The 26,610-nt window shown below is 34.2% G+C and overlaps 1 protein-coding gene and 3 long non-coding RNA genes across 4 annotated transcripts; 1 reads left to right on the forward strand and 3 right to left on the reverse strand.

The window, feature by feature from the left end:
* Window positions 1-1,580: 1,580 nt before the first annotated feature.
* Window positions 1,581-2,958, reverse strand: LOC143059198 (uncharacterized). The gene is made up of 2 exons (XR_012973426.1): window positions 2,500-2,958; window positions 1,581-2,198 (listed from the first exon to the last, which is right to left on the reverse strand). It is a non-coding gene; the product is annotated as an uncharacterized LOC143059198 (long non-coding RNA).
* Window positions 2,959-2,977: 19 nt separating this feature from the next.
* Window positions 2,978-7,401, forward strand: LOC143059201 (uncharacterized). The gene is made up of 2 exons (XR_012973428.1): window positions 2,978-3,624; window positions 6,943-7,401. It is a non-coding gene; the product is annotated as an uncharacterized LOC143059201 (long non-coding RNA).
* Window positions 7,402-7,867: 466 nt separating this feature from the next.
* On the reverse strand, window positions 7,868-22,725 carry LOC143059199 (uncharacterized). Its single transcript, XM_076232688.1, has 7 exons — window positions 22,657-22,725; window positions 21,430-21,565; window positions 11,373-11,509; window positions 10,626-10,758; window positions 9,915-10,054; window positions 8,838-9,034; window positions 7,868-8,260 (listed from the first exon to the last, which is right to left on the reverse strand). The coding sequence occupies exons 2-7, from the start codon at window positions 21,551-21,553 to the stop codon at window positions 8,065-8,067; spliced, it is 927 nt and encodes a 308-aa protein (XP_076088803.1). The 5' UTR covers window positions 21,554-21,565; window positions 22,657-22,725; the 3' UTR covers window positions 7,868-8,064.
* Window positions 12,351-14,845, reverse strand: LOC143059200 (uncharacterized). The gene is made up of 2 exons (XR_012973427.1): window positions 13,414-14,845; window positions 12,351-12,896 (listed from the first exon to the last, which is right to left on the reverse strand). It is a non-coding gene; the product is annotated as an uncharacterized LOC143059200 (long non-coding RNA).
* Window positions 22,726-26,610: the final 3,885 nt, after the last annotated feature.

Consider the following 26,610-nt stretch of genomic DNA (forward strand, 5'->3'; position numbering starts at 1 on the left):
CGACTTACAGGTTATTAATGTTTCCACAGATACAGGACAGGTTTATAATTCTAGCCCGATAGACGAGCCTTTTAAGTAAACAACATATAATATAAAAGGATTTGATAGATGATTCAAGTCCAATTATCATAATCACATCACGATGTAAGCTGAAGCAGATGTTATCTCAAATTTTAATCATTTCAAATTATGATAGCTTATCTTTTAGAAAAACTATTTCAATAACTCATTCAATGGCGGATCCAGAACTTTTCCTAAGGGGGGGGGGGGGCTGATTGACCTAAAGGGGGGGGGGGGGGGGCCTGCTCCAGTCATGCTTCAATGATTCCCTATATAATCAACCAAATTTTTCCCACGAAAGGGGGGGGCCCCCCCTGGATCCGCCTATGTCATTTAACATAAAAACCTCAAAGTGCAGCAGAAATTAAAAAAAAAATTGTAATGAGAGTCATTGTGCTGTTTTCAGTTTTTGTATTTAACTCAATGGACTTTTAATGGAGGATAAAAATCCACAACCAAGTGGTACTGTTAGCTATTAGTATCCTTCTATGTCGAAATATCTTGCAAATTAAATTACTATTCACAATGAACTTGAAACATTTGGAGGTCAATACGTCATATATGGACCTGTTCAGATTATATTGACCGAGGATAAAGTCTATTATTAGTGTTTATTTGAGACGTCATGGACTTCAGCTTATTTATTATTGCATTCAAGATGTAAGGTACTAAGCTTGGTGCCAAATGTATAATACATACAGAAAATCTAAATTTAGCAAACAGTTTTTAAAGATCAAAACTAACACAACTGTATCATGTATACCAAATACGGTTGACTTATCACTAATTGACATACTCGTAAACTAATATACTGTTAACGCCGACGTTGGAAACGCCCAAGTCTTGCATTTTAGATCTCGTCGAGTCGAGATAATGGTGGGAGACAGATTGATGTGACGATAAATTTAACACACATAATTAAGAACGAACATAGACAACACTGTCATACCACATTTCTAGTCAATGGTCGTATTCAAATATAAAGCCTGACTCTGAAGCGAAACTATTGGCGTTCTTATCATTTGAATATGTTAAAATATACAAAATCATATTAAAATAATATAATGTATCTATATACAAAATATGGAGTATCCATGTCTTCCGCCTTCTAAAATATAAAGCTTTTTAGAAGTTAGGTAACGCCACCGCCGGATCAATACCCATATGTCCTCTATGTCTTTTAAGTTGTCAGACCAGAACTACTGACTGCTTGGCTGTTGGTACTGTTGTATACGAAACGGTATTGGTTTTTGTTGATGAGTGGTTGTAAAAAGTTATAAAAGATACAGGACACGGTAATACACGATAGACGAATATATATAAAATATGATTTGATAGATAACAATAAAAGTCATAAAAGTCCAACTAATGTATCAATCTCATCAAAATGTATGTCGAGGTCATTTCAAACTACGACAGTATATCTTTTAGATAAACAATTTTAATACTTCATTTAACATATAATCAAAATTCAGGCGAAAAAAAAGTGTGTACAATGAGTCTCAGAGTCATTGTAAGTAAGTAAGTAAGTAAATTTTATTTAGAGTCGGCATATATATACACAATAACAGAGGAAACATGAGCTCTGGTGAGCTCTTTAACCGACTATCACATAAAAAACATGCAGCATCATGCAAATACTACCAAATAAAACTAAAAAAAACATGCAATATAATGAAAGCAACTCTATTTGATTTGTGAGTCTCCAGAGTCAAAGTTCATGTGGCAAGCGCCTCTATGTGCATTGAAACGGGGGAATCAGCAAATCACTTGGGATCATAAAATATAACAGACTAAAAGCATAAAAATAAATAAATAAATATAAGCACTAGCATTTAATGGCAGATATATTAAAAAAAAAATGCATAAAAATGCATAAAAAGCAGAGCAAAAGGCCATTATAAAAAGAAAGAAAGAAATTTCAGCTTTGAGACAGCACTGGGTGGAAACGACATGAACTGCAGTAACATTTTTGACCCCCACACCAGGAATTTATATAATTCCTAAACTGGTCAAAAGAAGTCATGAGTCGAGCCTCATTAGGAAGTGAGTTCCATACTTGTGCTGCCTCAAATCTAAAGGATCTTTTACCATAACTGGAGGTTCTAGGTCTAGGTACCTCAGCAGTGTTTACATACCTGAAATTATATGAACTATTTTTTATTACAACTAAATCTTGAATAAATAATGGGCATTTTTTATTAATTATTTTAAAGGTCTCCAAGGCAATTGAGCGCATTCTACGAGTTTTTAATGATGGAAGGTTCGAAATCTGCAGGAGTGTTTCGTATGAGCTCTGATGGTCTTCATAAATAAATCGAAGCGCTCTTTCTTGTATTTTTTCTATTTTCCTGGTATTTTGTTCCCCACAGAAATGCCAAGTCAAAGGGCAATAACTAAAGTTTGACATAATAAAAGAGTAGTAAATTGTAAGCTTACTCAGTTTGTTTAGATGTTTCCCAATTCTTTTCAAAACATTTAATTGCCTTGCAGCCTTTTTACAAATATTTGAAATGTGTAAATTAAAGTTTAATTTAAAATCAATCGTAACTCCAAGTAGTTTAACCTCATCCTCACATGATATAGAAATACCATCCAAATCAAACACAATCTTTTTATCATGTGTTTTTTTGCCAAGAGAGATAGCTTGAAATTTCTCTGGGTTGGCCTGCATTTTATTGGAAGAAAACCACTGTATTAAAAAATTGCTGTCTTCCTCAAGAGCAGAAATTACATCTTGTAAGGAATTTCCAGACTTTGACAAAGTATTGTCATCAGCATAATTATATAAAGAACAATTTTTTACAAAAAAGAACAAATCATTAATAAAAATATTAAATAGGATGGGTCCAAGGATAGAACCTTGTGGTACCCCTTTAAATATGTCAAGCATACCACTTAAATTTTGTGTAGTCATTGTACTACTTTCAGTCTTTGTATTGAACTGTGGATTTCTATTGGTGGATAAAACTCCACCACAAAGTAGTACTAACAATCAGTATCTTTCAGTGTCAAAGTACCTTGCAGATCAAACATCTATTCACCATGATCTTGAAACATTACGTAGACAGCAAGAAATGTCAATGAACATACTGACGTCACAACTAAAGCAGAAACTGGCGGAAATGGAGTCAAAAATTCCAGAACAACCATCCGGTAACGGCACTTGCAAAGTCTTAGTTGAAGAGTTGGAACAGCACGTCCAAGAAGTCAAACAAAACAATACGCGCTTGGTTGGTGATCTGGAAACACTACAGCTTAAATATAATCTCCTTAACAATGCTTTTGAAAACACAACTGCAGAGCTGAAAAGTAGTCTTCAGGAATTAAAACAATTGAAGGATATACAACAGCTTCAGTCATTAAACAATTTAAATGAAAAAGTGCGGAAGATCGATTCCTCCGTTATTTCATTAAGGAGTCACGAACAAGCTCGAAATCAGGATTTTTTGGCTTTGTACAATTTAACAGTACAGTCAGAGGCAACAATTAACAGAATGAACCAATACCAAAAAGAGATGAATAGTACGATAAACGAGATGCAGCAAAATGTCAGCAACAAAGGTATGGTGCATCATGACATGTTCTTTGAACTTTTTTAAACATACAACATAAGAAAAAAAGACCCAATATTTATACGTAATAAGTTGCTTTTAACGGTTTTAATACTATAATTGAGCATTAACCCGGTAAGCATGTCATGAGTATACTTTATCTTACTGAAAATAATTCCTTATATGTTCCTGACCCTAGTTATACCAGTATATTATTCAGTAGTTGTCGTTTGTTGCTGTCTGTTATATAGGTGCGTTCAACATGGTCACCAAATTTAGATTAATTTAGTGAGAGAAAATCATCTTTATAGATGAAATTAAAGAAAAGGATAATGCTAACTTCGTTTCTTTCTCATAAGAATAAAAGGAAAAAGTCAGCAAGAAGAGGGACACAGTTGGTTCCCGTTGAAATGCCGATAGTTAGTTGAAAAAGTAATCATCCAAACGTAACAAATATGTTGACAATCAAGAAACCAAACATTAGAAGATATAAGGAGCTGTGGTATGAGTGCCGATGAGACAAGTCATAATTTGTTAGAGAAAAAACATTATAGGTCAAAGTACGGTCTTCAACACGAAGCATTGGCTCACATCGAGAAGTTAACTATAAAAGGCCCCAACATATGACTAGTGTAAAACCATTCAAACGGGAAAACCAACTGTCTATTCTACTAGTATATAAAAAAAAAACGAGAAACGAGAAACACTTATAAACAACGTCAACAAACGACAACTACTGAAAATCAGGTTCTACACTTAGGACAGGTGCAAACAAATGCAGCGGGTTTTAACGTTTTAATATGTACCAACCTTCATCCTTACCCGAAACAGTAGTGTTACATTACAACATAGAAATCCACACTATAAAATATAAAATGAAACGGCTTAACTCATATGTCAATTTCAGAGATTTTTCTGTCTAAATCAGATTGATGTTTTACAAAGTAAGGTTTGTCCCTTTATAAAGACAAGATACTTGTATCTACGTTGGTCATTATTTTCTATGAAACGCAGCAATGCCAACTCTTTTTATCTGTCTTTGGTTTGGAATGGAGAATACTTGTGTAAAATGTAGAAAGTCCAATGGTTTAATTCTATTGAAAGATAAAAAAAAAAAAAGTCTAATATTGTATGCATTCTAAAAGATCTTTGGAATTTTTTAGTATCCACATCTTATTCACGCCACCTCTAGAATAGGTTCTTTCCAAATGACATTGAAGTCCGGCTTTCGTTGCTGATAAAATTGATGTTAATAATTTAGAAAGAGGTTTTGTGGAGCACTTGGAAGACCCAGCAATACACCGATATTTGTAAGGACACTTTTGTAGTTTAGGTATCCAATACAGCGATGGAAAATCAGTTCTTCATCTTTGGTTGAAATTCCAAAGGAACATTGAAAAGACTTATGATTATCCATCTTCGCAAGCCAAGGGTTACGATCCACTCCCGCTCTCTTCGTGAAGAGAACGGGAGTGGATCGTAACCCTTGGCTAGCGAAGATGATGATTATTAAGTATCTATACTATTAAACGAGAAGACCTCATTTTGGGTGTCGCTTCTCTTCTTTCCACAATAAATTAATCATCATGCCTCTGTGTCCTATGGGTACAGTGCATAATCGTATTTGTCATCCATTCATATGATTATTCAGATTGAGTTATTTTGGGTGAAAAACGAGAAAAAAGACGTCCGGATATGTTTCCGTCATTGGGCGAAATTTTAAGTCAGATTAGACTTCCGGTTTGCGTTTTTCTGTATACTTTGAACATACATTAATACTACGAATACAGTGTATTTTCTGTCTTATATCCGTTATTGGACGAAATTTAAGTCAGAGTAGGCCTCCGGTTTGCGTTTCTTTTTACTTTGAAACAAATACATATACTACGAATAAAGTGTATTTTCTGTCTGATATCATTTTCAAGTTTACTATCCACGGCAGTCACAGGGTTTATTTAATAGAGAGGGTCTGAATAATACATCAATGACCGCTGTGGATCAATTATTACACTGCGAATTGACTGTAAAAATAAAATATACTTTCGGGACGTCTGGAACGGGTGTTTTTAAGATCGAAATTTCAGGATTGACCATTTCGGGATCCGGGATTTCTTTTTTCGAATTTCGGGATGTCGAGATATTTAATTTGTATAATAAATTATTCTGATTCATAACCTCGGGATTTCATGTTTTCAAGCCCGGGATATTGGGATCAGGGCCCCTACGCAGTGGCGGATCCAGAAATTTTCATACGCAGAGGCCCGTTGACTGCCTAAGAGGGGCCCGCTCCGGTCATGCTCCAGTGATTCCCTATATAAGCAACCAATTATTTTCCAGAAAAGGGGGGGGGCCTAAATCCGCCTCTGCCTCGACTTCCCCCTTTAATGAATGTTCATAATATACAGATAAGCGCTAAAATTATTCATGTGTCATTAAAATTAATAGAGAACAAACAAAAAAAAGGATTCAACAATAAGCAAAAGCCGATACTGCATAGTCTGATATAAAAGGCCCCGAAATGACAATGTAAAACAATTCAAATGAGAAAACTAACAGCCTTATTTATGTACAAAAAATGAACGAAAAACAAATATCACTGAACCACTGAATTACAGGCTCCTGACTGGAATGTTCATAATACATGTACACTAAATGTATGTTCATAATGAAATTAATAGAAAACATAATAGAAAACAAAAAATGTGAATTTTGGAAATAAAGGAGGAGGGTTAAAAAAACATTTTCCTGTCCCCAAGTACCTATGACTTTTGATACTTTTCCTGAAATTCTCAAGTTATTAAATCTTTTACAAAATTCTTCCTACAACACTTTACATCCTTTCAAATACGCTCTAAATGCCCGCGATTTCGCGGGTGTGTTCTAGTTTCTCTTTAATTGTAAGTATCGTGGGAGTTATGTTATCTTTTTTGTTTAAAAAGATAAACACATGCGGATTTTATGTAAAACGATTGAAGTATTTTCTTTATATATGTATACAAAATTATACTCTTAATATTTGTAAAAAGTCATTTGAAATAATTCATTTTTTTTTTAGTTTTGCGGTATATTCATCTAAATTAGAAACAAATTATTGGTGATTTTTTCATAACAATTGGAGTAATTAATCTTCATACAGTAGCAAGATAAATGTAATTAAAAGAAAGAAAAAGAGAGAACCATGTACTCGTATTCAAGTGAATAATTAAAATCCCTCCAAATCACCGTTTGATGTCGCGAAAAATAACATTTTGCGTTAGCAACGTCATTACCTCCTACGAACTGTAGTGCATTTCCTTGTGCGTTTAGTCTTTGTATTGACTTTTTTCAGTGGCACTGACGGCATGTGTAATTGGTGGGAGACATTCCTCATCTGATGCGACGATAAAGTTTCAAGATATAAGAACAAACATAGGCAACACCAATATATCCTCCTTTCAGTCAACAGGACAGTTTGTTTGTACCATTCCTGATCTTTATCATATTTCTGTTGTGTTTACGTCAAAATCAAAACAGCATACTTTTCAAATTGATATAAACAAAAACACAAAAGTGAGCGGTTGGATAGATAATTATTATACTTCAACATCTGGCATATTGTATTATCGGTCTGCAGCAGCAGTAACAGCTACGTGGTTAGAAATAGGAGATACTGTCGAAGTCATAAGTGATGCCACTGCCAATATTGGAGACACTGATACTGCATGTTTAACCATTGTTCGAATTAACTAAAAATCAGTGATTTGTTCATTTTGTTATATGCATGTAGAATAAAACTATTATTCACATATCCATGACATAAAAAACATGAAGAAAAAGAATGACCTTCTTTCAGAACCTTTATAAAAAGTGAACAACACAATCATGCCACAAAACAAAGTTCCTGTAATTTTTTTTATCAAATTACTATTAGGTCATAGCGGCTGACGGTGCACAAGCAATTGGTTCGATATCATGAAAACATAATCATACCACAAACCAAAGTTCATTTTTTCTTCAATGTGCTGTTTGCTTAGTATCACAAATCGGTCATAGCGGTATCGGTGCTCAAGCAACAATGGTACTAATACTTAAACCTGTGACCCTGGTAGCGTGACCCATGCCACTTTTGAAGAAGGTAAATTCGATAATTACTCCCTTTTCACAATGTTCGACCGGGTCTTGTGCTGGAAAGGAGCATTGGGCAGAGGAACGGACAGACAGTGATTCCTATACTAGTATAAACCAAAATCTGTCTTTCATTTGGAACACAGGAATAATATGCGAAAATTTAATAGATAAAAAAACATCATAAAGGAGCAGAAAGAATATTATCAATTAAACACACACACCCTCCCGGCTCAATTTTCCGCTTACTAGGAATACAATAGACCACTACGCAAACAGGCTTAAACTTAAAGTTTATGCAAAAATTAATTGATAAAATGTTTCAGCTATAAGTATGTATAAGCATTTATGGGTATACAGTTTTAGCTGGACTGTCTAATCCAATGTAGACTGAGTTCTTGGAATCAGCGATAACTCGTACACCAAGATATGAAATGAATCCATCGATGGTGAAATTCAGTCCCATGGCACCAACAATCTTCTTGTACGACTCAGCCTCTTTCTCATACTGGGCAATTATGGCTTGTGCTTCAGTCTGTGCTCTGAAACAAATAATGTTTGCTTTGAAACAGAACTATAAACTATAAATATAATGTATTTAATTGGTTTTTTTTTTAATTTCGAAGGCTATTTCTCAAGAAAGGTGACAAGCAAGTCTGAAATATATTTTTAAAAAGTAACGTAACTTATGATGAAAAACCTCTAAATAATGCTGTTCCTCTTTTTTGGTGACCAGATTGAATTGATATAGGAAGATGTGGTATGAAATGTCTAAAAAAAAAATCATTGATAGATTCTGTTTTTCGTGGCTTTACAGTTGCTTATTTTTTTTTGAATTTTAGGTTGTGTAAACTATTGTTTATCTTTTCTTCGTTTTCGTATTCTGCATTTGTTATCTCATGTCAGTCAGTTTTTATCAGTTTAACCCTGATAGAAGATGTTTAAACCAACAAAAACTGACCGTCATGGTATAGCCAAGGTCGTTGTAACTGGTATTACACACCAACAAACAAACAAATAAAACTGTCCAGACTTTTATCGTTGGAAACAAGTACCGATAAAATTAACTATCACATAATGATAATCAAATGGTATTTTTAAACGCGTTGTAAATCTTACTTGTTGGATAAAATACGAGCATCCGATTCCGCTTTATCAATAATTATCTTTGCCTGTGTTTCAGCCTCACGTTTCTTTGTCTGTGCCTCTGTCAGAAGTCTTGGACGTTCATTGTTAGCAACCTGGATATCTTCTCTAGCTCTTTCCTTGCTCCTTATAGCACTTTCATACTCGGATGGTCTCGCTATGTTGCTCACCTAAATAAATCAAGCATTATTAATCTAATTACAATAAGTATACCAAAAGAAAGTGCGGAGATTTTATTTTTCTAAATTAGATTACATAACATTTTTTCTATATTTAATTACATTTGCAAAATTATTAGTTAAAATGTAGAATTTTAAGAATCATGCGACAGTTAACTCAATCAATAACAAAAAGGTGTCCGATAATATGATTTTCGTTAACACGTCTATAATAAATTCAGAAAAGCAAAAGTAAGAATAGTCTGGAGCGCATATAAAACCGACACGGGTCACGAGAACAGCTAGATCGTTCAAGTCAACTTTGCTTTGAGTTAGTTTGGCACAAGTTTAAACAAAAATAAATAATAAAATGGAAAATGGAAATTGGGAATGTGTCAAAGAGAAAACAACCCGACCACAGAGCAGAAAACAGCCGAAGGCCACCAATGGGTCTTCAACACAACGAGAAAATCCCGCACCCGGAGGCGTGCTTCAGCTGGCCCCTAAACAAAAATGTGTACTAGTTCAGTGATAATGGACGTCATACTAAACTAACTGTACTAAAATTAAAAATTATACTAGAGTAACAAAGGCCAGATGCTCCTGACTTGGGACAGGCACAAAAATGGCGGGGTTAATATACCATGATACATAAATTAACAAAAGACTACAAATCTGGTTTTTTTCTCCCGAACAATTAATTGGCATCTCAAACAAAATATTTTAACTTATCAGACCCTCTTATCAGGGTCATTGGTCCCAACTCATCATCACTTCGCATGAACTATTTGCCACCGGTAATTGAATAACACTGAATAGTTGGTCGTGTACGGTCTCCCTCTGCCGATTGCCCTTGTTTGGTACATTTTACCTATTGTTATTTTACCCTTACCTGTAGGTCAGTGATGTCAGCCTGAAGGTCTTTATACCTCTGAATTATTTGTTCTCGGACCTTTTCCTGGAATATTGCGCGTTCGGCCTGGAACTGCGACGTATTGAAGTAGCTACAAGCTTCGTGTAAAGCGGATCTTCCTATAAAATAAGAATGAATATCAATTTATTTCTGGTTTTGAAAATATAATCTTTAATAAACTTTACACATTTTGTAAAGTGATCAGCTGAAGCCCGCCTCCGGGAACGGGATTTCTCGCTGTGTTGAAGACCCATTTGTGGTCTTCGGCTGTTTTCTGCTCTTTGGTCGGGTTGTTGTCTCTTTCACATGTTCCCCATTTCCATTCTCAATACTATATGAAGTAACGCTAAAAACTGAAGGAAGAATAGTTCAGCAGATATAAGAATAATTGGTCACTTATGATAAAAGCATGAAACTTGGCACAATGAAAGGTCATGGGGTATAAACGAAATTGTGATATTGAGCCACGGAAAAAAAATCAAAATGACCGCCAAATCAAAGAAGGTCGACATAAGGTACAAGGATTACAAGAACAAACTTTTGATAAAGCCTACCTATATGTAAGAGTTCAGCAGATACCAAATATTTATGAAAAAACATTACAATCGTTTTTTCAATTCAAAAAAATACTAGATTAATCAAAATGGCGTCCGAATTCAAAATGGCATCGTAAAAATATAGAAGACATACCTGCATATTCCAGGACTTTAATATAACCAGTTTGGTTTCTGAAGTGTAAGATAATTTTCTTCAGGTTTGCAGATCTGACTTTATATTGGTACGTAACGTCCAAGGTTATTTTTATGCCATCTTTGTTGTAACACTAGAAGTCAAAGGGTAAGTTGAATGTAAATGAGAGAAAAATTCAGAACATGAGCAACAGTAAAAATAATAAAATAAAAATTAGGAGATGCGTTGTGATTGCCATCCAAGGAGATATCTATAAAATCAGGATGTAAGCAACAATGAGACAAACATATCAATGGGTATATAAACCGTACGGCCTGCAACAATGAGAAAAAATAACAATAGGTATATAAAATGTACGGCCTGCAACAATGAGAAAAAATATCCTTTTTGTATAATCAGTAATAAAAGGCCCCGACAATAAATATAAATATCCTTTGTATGGACTCTGTTAAGTCACGAGATTTTTTTCTAATATGAACTAAATATTGATTAAAAAGCGTTCAAATTTCTTCTTAAAATCCGTGTTTCAAACTAAGATATGGTTTGGTGTTTCTTTTTTATCTGCAACTCCTTGCCAGCATGTGAATGCAAAGCCACAAATACATTCTTTAAGACGTCATTGAAGGCTAAAAGAACATAAATGTGTTTGTTTGTCATCGTAACCTAGATTATTGAGTTTCAACGGTGTATTCATACTGTCTGTAAATTGAGGAAAATGTTAGTATTAAAAGAGACGTTTTGACTTACTTGTAAGTCGTCGAATGTGATTGACTTGTAAACACTTGGAAAGATGATATAATTGAAACCAGGAGGCCCCAAGTGTAAACCTTCTCTGTCAGTAGTATCATGTAACTTTTTCTTCAGTGTATCGTACTTTACACCGACTGTAATAAATAATGCAATACAATTATCATTATTAATTCTAATGATATGTAATGACAAAATATATAATAGAAGAAGAAAAAAATGTTTACAAAAGAAAAAGAAAAACCCCAGCTATGTAATAATAAATAACATGGTTTGCATTGAAGGCCTTTATATTATACGTTACACTGCGTTTACAAATACACAATGAGCGTGAATTATATAAATACAATCGGGAGGTTAGGCTAGCCATAAAAACAGTTTAAACTTTTTCTTAAAATGTCCTGTACCAAGTCAGAAATATGACAGTTGTTATCAAATAGTCCGTTTCTTATATACACTGTAAATAAAAGTGTTAAGAATCTGAACACTTTTTGAACGCCCTTTTGTAACACTTCTGGAACGCGTAACGGTGTTCTCAATATTAACATTGGTGTTCCAGTTTTTAACATTATGTGTGCATCTTTCGAACGCTATGTGTGTTATTTTTGAACGGATAGTGTGTACTCCTTGAACACCTAGTGTTTGAATCTGGAACGCGTAACAGTGTTCTAGATATTAACTTTCGTGTTCCAGTTTTTAACATCATGTGTGCATCTTTCGAACGCTATGTGTTATTCTTGAACGGATAGCGTGTACTTCTTGAACGCCTAGTGTTTGAATCTGGAACATGTCCTTTTGAGCAAAATTGTATGCCGTTACGCGTTCTAAGTCTTGTAACACTTCTGGAACGCTCGGACTGTGTTCCAGAAATATGTGTTAATATCCAGAACACATAGTGTATATTACTGGAACGCAATTTTACATGTTCCAGAAAAAGTGTTATATTCTCTGAAACATTATTGTGGTCTTGTAAAACAAATATTTTAATTGATTAAAAACGTCTTTAATTGATTAAAAAAGGCAACATTTAAAAAAAAAAGTACAATAAAATGTGAAATATTGAAGCAACTTTAAAATGACAAGTTAGACAAGTTAGAAATATAACATTTGTAATTTGCAAAATGTGTCCAAATATTTACTCATAAACAAAATGTTCGTCATATATTTAAAATTATTATGTTACAACAAAGTCAAGTGTCTTAGGTTTAACTCATCGTTTGCAACTTCCTAAGTCAAGAACTGTTCTGAATTTCTTTACAAAATACTGATGCCACTGACTCTTTTATCACCAAAATGTTCCATAATCCACTGGCTGCATAGCACTCAGATAGTCAATATCAAACATAAAATACCCTGTGTATATGATGCTAGTAGTCGAGTCGGTGTTCATGTAACACTGCTTCCTTGGACACTTTTAAACATGATTTGAGTCGTTTACAACTGATTTTGAGCTTCCATTTTTAGAGGATTCGTCTCCTTGGGTTATAATTATTCTTTAACCTTGTTATCCATCAACCGTAAGTTCTAAAATGTGAAATATGAAGTGTATGAGTAAACAAATTATTCATCATGTCGACATTCCTTAAGAATATTAGAAAATCTTATTTCGTTTTTGTAATTCCATTATACTTGTCAGCATTATAAGATAAGATGCATTTGCCAATGAGTGGTAATTGAGTGGTCAAATGTGCTCTCGTGTTCTTTATCTTTTTAAAAAAATGATAGAAAGTGTCCAGCAAGTGCTATTATGTTTTTTAGGCAAAACTTTATCGTCAACTTAGACTTGTCACTAAATTAACTGCTAACATTTCAAGAAACTAATTACCATTTGCCTTTATTTTGAAAGATATTTAGTAATTTTTTCACTTATGATCTGTATACGGATAATTGACGGATGATGTAATTGCATCAAATTTAGCTCAAATAGCTTTCTGATTAATGTAAACAAGTGAATGGTGCACATTTTATTGATAAATCTGCAATAACAACACTTGTAAGAAGTCAATGGACATGCACTCCTATTCAAAATTCTTAAACTTACATATAGTACTTTTATGGTGCAGGATAAGTAGTCATCTCTTGAACTGCAACATGTTCTCTTTATTCTCGAGGTATGCACGAACAATTACCCTTAAGTACAGTATAGTTGGGTTTGTACCCTATAAAAGTAACATAGGAATACATTACAATACATGAATGCAGTGCACAAGGGTGGACATTTGCTAAATGAATTACTAATTACAAAGCTATTATAAATAACATATACATGAGAAATTTAAAATTAGTGTTGCAGTATGCCTTTTTTTACAAACTTCTGTCTTGACATGACAATGTCATGACAGTTTTTGCATTTGTGAACAAATCCTTATGCATTGGTTTTATTCAATTAAAAAATGTACATCCTTATAAGTGTAGATGATCGTTTGATCTTCTTAATGCTTTCTATACACAATGTTTGAGTCGTGTTAGGAATACATGGCGTTCGGAGAAAACGATTAGCTTGAACGCATCATGTTCGAGACCAGAACACATTTACAATAGCAACGATATCATTTAATATTTACGTATAAATTTACAGAGGTTAATTTTTTTTTTAAACATGATAATTTGAATGTAATCTCTCAAAGAACCGCTACTTTTTTAATCGAATTATGACAGCACAGTTAGTGGAAGTGGAGGGGGCAGTTTTATGTTCGAACAAAATGTTCTTCCATTTATACTTCAGTGTGTCCTGTCCAAGTAGACATTTGTTGATTTCATGACTAAAAAAAATTTTTTTTTTATGTTCGTCATGTGTAGATAAATATAGATAAATATACCTATTATAACAAGTTTTGTTGTTAATTTTCTTCAGTGAAGCTTCTTCAATCACGATCAAAAACCAAACTTCCGGTACATTAATACGTCACGCGCTGTTATGTACGCGGATATGTTTGGAACACATGGCGTTCAGGGAAAATGGTAAATTTGAACGCATCATGTTCGACACCAGAACGCTTTTACAAGAGCAACGTTTTCATGAGCATTTACGCATTTACATTGTTAAAAAAAATACCTTAAGAACTTAAGTCGTTTAGAAAAAGATTCATAATAAAAATCAATCATTTGCACGCTTATAAATACGCTCTTGTAAAATGTTTCATTTTTTTTTACCAAACTATAATTTGCTTATATGCCGATACAGCTAAAATACATTTATCGTCAAATCATAGTACGAATCACCCTTATTCATCGTCTGTTTGACTCTGAAATGATGAATTTTTTTTTCACTCCCCATTACAATGTAAGAACATTTTTAGTGTTCAATTTAGAACACTTGTCTTGGATATGTGCGTTAAAAGACTGAACACAATGTGTTATATTCTTTAACGCTGGCGTTCAATGTGGAACACTAATGTTAATAACTGAACATATTGTGTTTAAAATTGGAACGCGTCCAGACGCGTCAGGCGTCTGCAATATTTGCAGTGTATGTAGGTGTTTGTTTTTGTTGCAATTCAGTGTTGTTTTCATCTTATAGTTGATGTGTTCCCTCTGGTTTAGTTTGTAACGCGGATTTGTTTACGCCAAATCAATGTATGACTATTAACCAGCGGTATACTACTGTTACCTTTATTTATTTGACGACAAATAAGCATATGTCACGTGACTGTATTGTCACTCATTCCAATAATTCGTTTTTCACAATTTTAAAAAAGAGACATCAAATCCTACAATTTTATTGGTCGAGATTACTTTGCTTTATTCTAAATTTACCGTTTGACAATCTTTTAAGAACTATGGACATTTTCATTGATCCTACCCCAATGTTCAATCAATCTGCACTTTACCTATAAATAATGTCATGCATTGGCGGATCCAGAGGGGGGGTTCCGGGGGTGCGCACCCCCCCCTTTGGTTTTGCCAATTTTTTTTTTTTTTTTTTTGGAGGGGGGGGGGGGTCCTTTACTTTAACAAACATCCCTCAATTATCTGTATTCTAAATTTGAGTCCTGTACACATAGTAGTTCTGTTTATAATCCGGATTTCTTACCTAAGTAGGTCCATCCAAAATCCGGATTTTTTACGGGTTGACACCAGCGTGCTGCGACGTTAACTTACGTTTGTTATGAATAGAATCATGGATACTGATGAACTTAGGTCGATGAAAGAGCTCATAAATAGTAACAATGAAGAAGATATTAGATCGAGTTTTATATATTACCACCAACATCTAAAACATGCTCTAAATGTCAGTGATGATGACCCACAAAATCTACGTTCCAGTGCTTCAATTGACACTTTATCAAATGTTTTAAAACCAGAAGATTGTGGATTGATTGCCGTAAAAACCTTGGGGAATGGAAACTGTTTGTATAACAGTGTTTCGGAATATTTTTCGAGTGAGTAAATAAAAGTTAAAACTCAGTGTTACTGTACAGTTTTAAATAATCAAAGAAATCAAATTTATAAACGTCAAACCCAAATTCGTTCATGTCAATGATGCCTCTTGACTGAAGAAATGAGATTGGCAATGAAACCACCATTTAATTTTATGTAAAATAATATTACCTAAAACACACACACACACACACACACACACTCAACGATTATGGGGATATATTGGATAACACAATAGTAAGTTTTATTGTTTACAGTCGGGTTTTCATTTTCGTATCAACCTAAATTCGATGCACGTACCAACACTTGGCAGCAAGCCGAGGTGTTCATATGAAAAAAGTCGGTGTTCATATTAAAAAGGAGGTGTTCAAGCTTGAACACCTCGGCAGGCTGCCAAGTGCCATATGAATTCCCGCGAGTATCGACCCCCCCCCCCCCCCCCAAAAAAAAAAAAAAAAAACCTTGACAAACACTAAACAAATAAAAAATGCTAAATTTAAGTAAATTAAAAAACCAACATCAAATTAACCAAAAAATCAAAAACAAAGGGGGAGGGGGAAAGACGTTTTCAAGGATAACGCAATTTTAAAACTTTTAAAACCTTGCAAAAATGATACAAAATCACTTTAACGTTTTTAAAAGGGAATTATAAAAATTATGAAAATACTCGGATAACTAGCTCCTCTTTAACGTCCATACAAATATACTTTGTGATCTACCTTTGCTAGTTTCATTTGGATAACTTTTATTCTTTCTACATTACCTTCAAAGTTTTCATCTGTATGTTTTGTAAAGATCTGTTTATTGTAAACAATAGTTTTGTGTAAGTGAGTTACTAACTTTGACCTCGGGTTCAAGCTAGGGGATGAACTTAGTCCTTGCATGACCACCTCGACGCTCCGCGTCTCGATGCGGTCTACTTTTTTTACAGTCCGATAATAGATAATAATTTTGGTTGTAGGTGACGACGATATCTGGTTGCAGCAGAGCTTTATCTCAATGCCGAGCAATATGCCAATCATCCTGTTCTTCGCGAAGCACAATCTGACAATAGGATGTTCACCGATCATATAGATACAATTTTTTCTTTATTACTTAAGAATTGAATGCTGCTTTTTGTAAATTTATTGAGGTGTAAAAGCGTTGACCGAAGTACATTTTGTATGAAGCGCGGAAGCGCTTCATACTAAAAATGTGCGCACGGTCAACGCTTTTACAACCCTATAAAGTTACAAAAAGAAGCATTCAATACTTATAATTACATTTTTTTTAGCTAGAATCATGAAAACACGATTTTTATCAAGTTTTCATTTAATTTACCTGTGCACTTTATTGTGGGACCTCGTGTCATCATGAATGATAAATGTTATTGTCTAATACAATTGTTTCAGGAATAGCACGTGTTGTGAAGTTAGCCAATCAGAATAACGTATTATAATGAAACATACATCAAATGTAATTATTAACCGATGAATCTTGTGATGAATTTGATAGAGTACGATGTAAGAATTCCACCGTAAAATTTGAAGCAAGGTTAACATGCCGGAATTTCCGTTGGTCGTCTTTGATTCATCTTTTAGCTCTTGTAAACATCATGGACAGGCCAATATTTTCTGTATATCCATCTGTAAATGAAGGTTTCGATCCTTGTTTCACAGAATAATTTATCCTGTACGACAATATAACTATTCAGAAAGCAATAACAACCAACCAACATTTGGAATCATGTGGACACGTGACGGCGATTTGGATTCACGTCAGGGATTCCGTTTTGAACCAAACCACTTCGCGTTGATGGTAAGACCGGAAGAAGTGACCAATGTTGGTAATGACCAATGTATGGGTGACACAGACAGCATGGATTATGAATCGTTTGCTACATCGAGGGACAGTATAAACGTGGACCCAGACACACTTTTTGTCTCAGATGACACAAATGACGACACAAACCTTAACCATAGCTCTAATATGGATATCGATATTAACTCTATTCCCGTAAATTTAGAAAATAGTCCAATCCCTGACGTTATTCCTATCGTTAATGAAACTGAGGCAGACGCAGACACGGCTACATGTGTCAGTTCGACAAACCCCGATTTCTTGTCACATGATGTTGGAGATATTTTTGGCTCCATATCGTCGATCACGGATGAACAAAAACATGTATTCCTGAAGGATCATTTTTTTCCTGATGAAAATTATACTGATTTTATAAAACAGCATATTACAAAGGGCAAACAGAAAAGGCAATATACATTAAGTTTTCAAAGATCTTGGTTAACGCAATATCCATGGTTAGTCTATAGTCCAAAACAACAAGGAGGTTTGTGTAAGTTCTGTGTTCTATTCCAACCAAAGAATGAACGAATAAAAAATGCAGTTTTGGTAAACCGACCCTTCACTAATTTATCAAAAGCAACCGGAAAAGACGGCGTCTTGCAGACTCATGCAAACTGTCAGTATCACAAAGAGTCTGTGTCACTAAGTTCTGAGTTTCTTAATAATTATTCGAAACCCCAAGAGAGTATCCAGTACAAACTTTCATCAATAAATGAGAAAAACTACAATTTGAATTGTCATATACTTCACAAAATCGTCCAAACTATCGTACTTTGTGGAAAGCAAAACATAGCTTTGAGAGGACATCGGGATGATAGTACAACGCCAAGTCAAGCTACTAATAAAGGTAATTTCCTAGCCATTTTGAACTTACTTGCAAAGTCAGATGACACTCTAAAAACTCACTTGGAAAGTCCAGGAAATAAAAATGCAAAATACACATCAAAGACGATTCAAAATGAGGTAATTGAAATCGTAGGTATGTACATTAGAAACAAATTGACCGCACAGCTAAAGGACGAAGGAGCTGTTTTCACAATCATAGCTGACGAGACAACTGACGTATCTAACCATGAGATGCTTGCATTATGCCTACGTTTTGTATCAGCTAATAACCAAAATGTTGAAATTAAGGAAATTTTTTTCGACTTTGTACATTTAAATAGAACATCTGGCAACAAAATAGCTCAATGTATTATTGATTCGCTCAGTCGTCACGGAATAGATGTCAACAAATGCAGAGGACAAGGCTACGATGGAGCAGGAGCCATGTCATCGGCAAGAGTTGGGGTCCAGGCTTGTATTAAAGAAGTATCTCCATTAGCACTGTATGTTCACTGCAACAGCCATGTTTTAAATCTTAGTATTGCTGCAGCTTGCAAGATACCTTCTGTTCGCAACATGATAGATTCTTTAAATGAAGTTTACTTGTTCTTCCATAATTCCCCAAAAAGACAAACCTATTTTGAACTTGTAATCGAACGGCTTGAAATTCCTTCCAACGTGAAAAAAATCAAAGGTCTTTGCAAAACCCGTTGGATTGAAAGACATCAATGTTATGAAACTTTCTATGAACTATATACAACCATATGCCGTACATTTGAAGGTATTTTGAACTTAGAAAATGCAGAGGCTCTTGTTGATTTACCTCATGGTCCGTGGGAATGGGACAGAGAAACAAGGACAAAGGCACAAGGTCTCTTGCATACTATGGAAAGTTCCATGTTTATCGTTGCTTTTGTCACTGTGAAGAATTGCTTGGAAGTTATTAAACCCGCTGCCGTAAAATTACAGAAAAGGGAGCAAGATATATATTCTGCTTACCAATACATAGACAATGCTAAAACAACAATATCTCAGTATCGTAAAGATATCGATGACCTTTTTCGAACTTGGTTCAAGGATGCTGAGGCACTTGCAGCTCTAGTTGGTACAGAAATAACAAAACCAAGAATAACAGGTCGACAGACAAACAGAGCTAATGCTACGAGTGATTCTGCAGAAGAATACTTCCGTAGAAATATGGCTATTCCATTTAGTGACCATTTAGATACTGAGATGAAAACCCGGTTTCAATCTCAAGACAGAGTTGGTGTTGAGTTGTTTGGATTGCTTCCAAGTTCTTCAAAGTCAATCAGTGATATTGAGGATTTTGTTAAAAAACTGTCGTTTTGGAAAGATGATTTAGTCGCCCCTTCATCTCTCAGATCTGAGTTGCAGTTATGGAATAGGTTTTGGGAGGGAAAGGATCCACTGCCAGACAGTTTACTCGGATGTCTGAACGTCGCTGATGAAGACATATTCCCAAATATCAGGAAACTTCTAATAATTGGTTGTACATTGCCAGTAACAAGTTGTGAAGCCGAGAGATCCTTTTCCACCCTACGTAGGACAAAAACATATCTACGAAACAGTATAGATGAAAGACTGGCAGGACTTACACTTATGAATGTTCACGGAGATGTTGACATCAACATTGAAGACATTTGTAAACTTTTTATCCAATCTCATCGAAGACGTATGTTTAAAAACAGTCTACTTACAGCAAATGATTAACAATTTACACATTAACTTCTTTACCATTTTGACTTTAATCAATCTTCAGTGCTGAACTTGTACTAGTTTTTGAATTGATATCTTCCACGATAACATATAATATGGGTACATGCATATTCATTTTTATATTGGAAAAAACATCTTTTAGATGGAACATTTTGTTCTTGTTCAATTTTGAAAAAAATATATGTACATAATTGTCAGAGAATTAAATATCGGAGTTGTAGTTATTACTCAGTCAGATCAGTCTGTTCTATATTTTGTGTTTGAGTCATTAAATTAAATAATGCATTAAGACAATCGAAAGACGATTTGAGTTTGAACCATAAATGTACTACTTTTGAACCATCTCCTTGTTCAACTTTGCTGACAGACGTTTAGTTGATCAGCCTTTCTGTCGTTCGTAATCGTCCGTCAAATTTACCTTTGGTTTTAAACTGATTTCTCTGAAACTTGAACTCGGAATGGATTTTCCAATCTCTAACCGGATTTATCATCCGTTGCTCTCCCACATAGGACAAGGGGCCGCCGATAACTCTGTTTGGAGATTGCGGATCTTCGTCATATGTACACTTATACGTCAAATATGTTCAGTCGGAACTTAGTTGCTTTAGAGCCACATTCCTTTGATCAACTACATGACTGGTGATACCATATTTAATATCAATAAGCTTCGATGACGACCGAACTAGAACTTGTGGTGCGATGGCCTAGGTATTATGGCACCATATATAACCTTTTTATATCAGCTCCACTGTTTAAAACTTTTGCATGGTACTAGTATATCGCGGAAAACCTGTTTTTGCTCAAAATTGTTGAACTACATATAAAAAACATTAAAAAGTATGGTTTCAAAAAACAGAAATTAAGTGCCAGGAAATCGTCAGAATGCAGGATTTTGCAGCACTTTTCTCAGAGCTTCCGGGGGCCTTAAGCGGCCCCCGTACCCCCTGCCGTAAATCGACCTCTACGAGGTCGGTAGAGTCGCTTCGCGACTCTGATTTATCCAGCACCCCCCTTTCGTTTGAGGCTGGATCCGCCACTGTCATGCAATAAAATATGTAACTATAATCTTCTGAAGTCACACTCAAACAGCTGTACACACCTCAAAAATGCATGGTTAAGATTGGACTTTAATTTTTTAAGCCGTGCATGACGTTTCATTATTTTTAGAATTTGAATTTCCATTTTCATGCCTTGTGTTTATACTTTATATCTAAATTTCAAAGGTATTTTTAAACGCGGCGTAACATGCAATCAATATGTTGTTGTTTATACTTACTTTCCTCAGAAGCTAGTTTTTTCAATGAGACAGCTACTAAAACTATAGCAATGAAGACTGCAGCTACGATTAAACCAACCACACTATAGATTATAATACGAACTAAACCACCATTTTCACCCATCTTGATCTACAACTGATATTCAAGTTTTTCAAATTTAATTATGTCATATTTCCGCAGTTAGTAATATCACCAACTTTAAGATTGAACGTTATAAAGCGTTTAAGGGAGCAACCATTTAAAAAAAAAAAAAAAAAAAAAGGGAGGTTGTGTGGGGCGGGGGTGGGGGGATTTGGAGGGTACATGTATGTTTTTTTTTTCTTTTTTTTTTTGTCTGAGTCAGAATTTTCTTTTGCGCTCTCATTTTCATTTAGTTTTTCAACGCATACAATCAAATCATTTTTATACAAATTTACACCATAAAGTATGGATTCAGCATATGTTGTTTTTTTTTTGTCATTTGCTTGAACAGAATATTTGTAATCAAATTGGGGATAAAAAAAAATGGAAAAACCATACCCTCCACCAAACCACCTTCTGAAGTCGTTCCCTAACAATAAAATTAACTACAATGTGAAGTTACTTTCAGAGCCAGAGTTACGTAACTATGCGAAACTTGAAAGAAATTATTCTAGATATTTTCGCGTAACTCTCACGTGAATTAAGATAATGTGAATCATTTGCCTTTAAAAAAAACTAATTATTCTGATTTCAAGTATATATGTCATATGAGGTTTTGCTAGCTTTAAAATTAAAACAAGGTTTAATCCGCCCTTTTCTAAATAAGAAAATGCCTGTACCAAGTCAGGAATATGGCAGTTATTATCCATTCGTTTGATGTGATTGAGCTTTATATTTGATTTTGTCATTCGATTAAGGACTTTCCTTTTTTGAATTTTTCTCGAAAGTTCAGTATTTTTGTGATTTTAGATACAAAATTTTACAAATACGATTGTATCAAAACTATCTTCTACTAACGTTACGAAATGTAGCATTCAAGAACAATTTTGTTACTTCATGCGAAATTATGACAATTTAAAGGCATTTTAAACAGTGTATACAGTTGCAAAATTTTGCTGTTACAGCTTTTTGTGAAGGCATTTTAAAAAAGTAAAACCTAGATAATTGCAAAACTTTGCTGTCACAGCATTTTGCGTAGCAAATTAAAAAAATAAATTGGACCGGGTTTAATAATTAATAAAAAGTAAATAAGTATTAAACTGTACCTGATGTCGGAAAAAGAGAGATCAATGACAAGATGTTGACAGGATATCCCTACTTGTATGTAACATCGTCACGTGTGAAATTATTGTGCACAAATAATTATATCTTGTAATTTTACGTGTTCATCTATATTTTTCATTTTCCTCTAAATTATATATCTGTTGTGTCCATCATCATCATCATCACCATCGTTTTGATCATCATGCTAGTCGCATAGACTTTTTACAAGTCCAGCTCATAAAGTTGCCTTTAAAAAATCCGAATAGGCAGCAATACAAATAAATCAGTTATTTTTATTGTGTATAGACACTCAAAGGAGAATGTTTCTTCTCAAGTAAAACTGGTTTACCCAGCCCATATTTTGTGCTTGAAATCAAGTCAAGTTTTCTGTGTTTGTTCAACGGTGTGTCTAGTAATGGACTCTGCTTATATCAATATTAGTTGAATGCTTATTCTTTATTCTAAATTGATTGATTGATAATTTGCTTAACGTCCAGTGTCAAATATATCATGCATGCAACAAATTTGATTGATTGTAACGTTTGGAGTATAACGCCACTTTCGGCACTATTGTGCTTTTCGGAAGCGTTGGTTCGAACTTACAACCTCAGACTTGTGATACAGTGGTATCAGGTCCGTTCGCGCCCAATATACTTTCGCACCCTACACGTTCGCACCTCGCACGTTCGCACCCAAGGTCCTTTCGCACTCTACACGTTCGCGCCCAATTTTAATTCAAATTCCAGTTGAATAATTGGAAAATCATCATTGTTGTTTTTAATTGCTTTCGTGTAAATACTGAATGTATTTATAGCTTGGTATGAGTAAAAGATTGAAGATTATAAATGAAAAACACAAAAGATAATTGTTTTAATAGCTTGGACCATGGTCCCTTTGATCTGAAACAATGAAACAATAAAATATAACCAAAACATGATAAAATTTATTCAAGACTCAAAAAAAAAAAAAAAAACGTAGTCAGAATCTCACTTCATTTTGAAACAAGTCAATGAAACAAAGTTATAGTAATACACTAACCAAAACATGATAAAGAGTTATTCAACACAAAATAAAACGTTGACAGAATCCCACTTTATTTAGAAAGGAATTAATATTATTTTTTTTTAACAATACACTATCCAAAACATGATTAAGATTTATTCAACACAAAAAAATGCTGTATCACTTTATTTTGAGACAGTGAAAACAATAATACTTATAAGAATACTACTTGATTACAAAGTTGAAATTGGGCACGAACATGTAGGGTGCGAACGGACTTTGGGTGCGAACATGTAGGGTGCGAAAGTGAAAGGGGGCGAACATGAGTGGGTGCGAACGTGAATGGGCGCGAACGGACCCGGATTCTGATACAGTAGACCACTCGGCCACCGTCGCCCCTTGTAATAAATTTTAAAACAATACAACTACACTACGGGTTAATCATGATAAATTGTCGTTAAAACTTTTGTTGATGTAGTTTAGATGAATTTGGCTATTTATTTTAGGTATTTTTAACATATAGCTCTTCAACGATTTTCGGTACTTATACATCTTCGGATTTCAAATGTTTGGCTTTGAGCGTTCCTGATGAAGGTAAATCCAGAAAAGCGCTTCGGACTCAATAAATTATTAAACGTGTTGTTTTATATTTTTATATATTTTTATATATTTTTATATATTTATACGTGTTTCTTGTTTCTCGTTTTTTTTTTATAGATTAGACAGTTGGTTTTCCTGTTTGAATTGTTTTACACTAGTTATTTTTGAGGCTCTTTATCCCTCTTTATAGCTTGCTGTTCGGCTTAAGCCAAAGCTACGTGTTGAAGAGCGAACTTCGACCTATAATGGTTTACTTTAAAAAAAAAAATTACGACTTGGATTGAGAGTCAGTTGTCTCATTGGCACTCATACCAAATCTTCTTGCATCTATGAACATTTGGACTACTTTTCACCGACACACCCCTCTGAAATTTGTTTTACCTACATACCTAAATAAGGTTAAGGAAATCAGTGACAATCGCCTTTACTACTTTTTGGAAAAGAGGAAATGTAGGATAATAATTTTGACTTGCAGCAGTCAATTTATGGATGCCTCAACGTTGCAAGGGTCTTAGATGAGATGTCGTCATTTCATATCAGCTCATATCCTGTCTGTAATTTAGGCAAAAAAAATAAGGGTACGTAGGGATGCAGAAAAAAAACTAGTATCAACTCAACACCAGCCCCTGTGATCTATGTCTCATTTAATCAATTAACACATAATCTTTTGTCAAATGTTAGTCTCATTAAGTAGACAAGCAATTTACAGTGCACAGTCAAAAAGAGACTGGGTTCGTGTTTGTGGATGATAAACTCTAGAAATTCCAGGGAATATGGTTGATTCACTCAAAAATTCAGGTGAATTACACAGAATTAAGGTTACTGTGGTTGATTTACATAAAGATAAAGGTATTTAATATGGATGATTTACTCAGAATTCAGGTGAATATTGTTGATTTACTCAGAATTCAGGTGATTGTGGTTGATTTACTCACAACTCAGGAGACTGTGGTTGATTTACACAGAAATTCAGGTGAATATGGGTGATTTACTCAGAAATTCAGGTGACTATGGATGATTGACTCAGAAATTAAGGTGAATATTGTTGATTTACTCAGAATTCAGGTGATTGTGGTTGATTTACTCACAACTCAGGTCATTGTAGTTGATTTACTCACAATTCAGGTGACTGTGGTTGATTTACTCAGAAATTCAGGTGACTGGTTGATTTACTCAACTCAGGTGGCTGGTTGATTTACTCACAACTCAGGTGACTGGTTGATTTACTCAGAATTCAGGTGACTGGTTGATTTACTCAGAATCTGAGATACTTTGGTTAGTTCACTAAGAAATTCAGGTGAATAGAGGTGATTTTCTCACAATTCAGGTGAGTGTGGTTAATTCATTCAGAAATTCAGATGACTGTGGTGGCTTCACTTATACATTCAGGTAAATATATTCAGGCGATTCATCTGAAATTCAGTTGAATTTAGGTCATTTACTCACAATTCAGTCGAGTGTGGTTATTTCATTCAGAAATTCAGGTAAATTTGGTAGAATTACAAAGCCATTCATTTGACTGTGGTTGATCTAATAATAATTAGAAATTCAGGTGAATATGGGTAATTTACTCAAAATTGAGGTGACTAGTTCATTCACTTAGATATTCAGGGAACTGTGGTTGAATCACTCTGCAATTCAGGTAAATTTGTGTGATTTACTCAAATCACCATGTGTGTATTGAATACACCATTTGCTTATATCCAAGAAAAGAACCAAACTGCACTATTCATTTATGTATAAAAATTTTAAATTGTATCTATAAGTACATTTAGTTGTTTGATTTACAAATGTGTTAAATATATATTTCATAAAATTAATAAATAGAACACATATAAATACTTGATCACAGATCAATTAAAATGGGTCTATATGAGTTTCTATCATATATCAATACAATATACATATCTAAATATGCTGTTAATACACAGGTCTTTCCCAGAAATAAATGTATGGTGAGTGAGGAGGGTTTGAAAGCACTTTTATTTAACATGGTCATGCAACATGGAGCACTTTACAGTAGTGCTTTTCAAGTATCAATCTTCCTATGCAGGAAAATTTATAAAAAAAATCAATCAAAAAAAAAAAAACTCAATCTGATACGGTGTTGTGTTATTCATTTTCAATTATAATTTTGTCATTCTAGTACATGTATTTATACCACTTCATTTTTATCTTTCAGACATCATAATACAATATCTTAAATGAGTTACAAAAAAAGTAATGCCATGTAATGCAAAGTAATGCATGAAATTACACAACTTTTTAATAAAGTAATGCATTGAAAATAAATTGCTGCATTATACATTAAAATTGAGAAAGGAAATGGGGAATGTGTCAAAGCGACAACAACC

Source organism: Mytilus galloprovincialis, chromosome 14 (genome assembly GCF_965363235.1).
Source record: "Mytilus galloprovincialis chromosome 14, xbMytGall1.hap1.1, whole genome shotgun sequence".
In the NCBI taxonomy this organism is placed as follows: Eukaryota; Metazoa; Mollusca; class Bivalvia; order Mytilida; family Mytilidae; genus Mytilus; species Mytilus galloprovincialis.

What these genes read in the sequence shown, in the direction of transcription:
- LOC143059199 (XM_076232688.1), bottom strand. Translation starts at nt 21,553, where the DNA reads ATGGGTGAAAATGGTGGTTTAGTTCGTATTATAATCTATAGTGTGGTT. An exon ending in CTGACATCACTGACCTACAG is followed by an intron (nt 9,035 to 9,914) that starts GTAAGGGTAAAA and finishes TGATTTATTTAG; the next exon opens with GTGAGCAACATAGCGAGACC. An exon ending in GCTCGTATTTTATCCAACAA is followed by an intron (nt 8,261 to 8,837) that starts GTAAGATTTACA and finishes TATTTGTTTCAG; the next exon opens with AGCACAGACTGAAGCACAAG.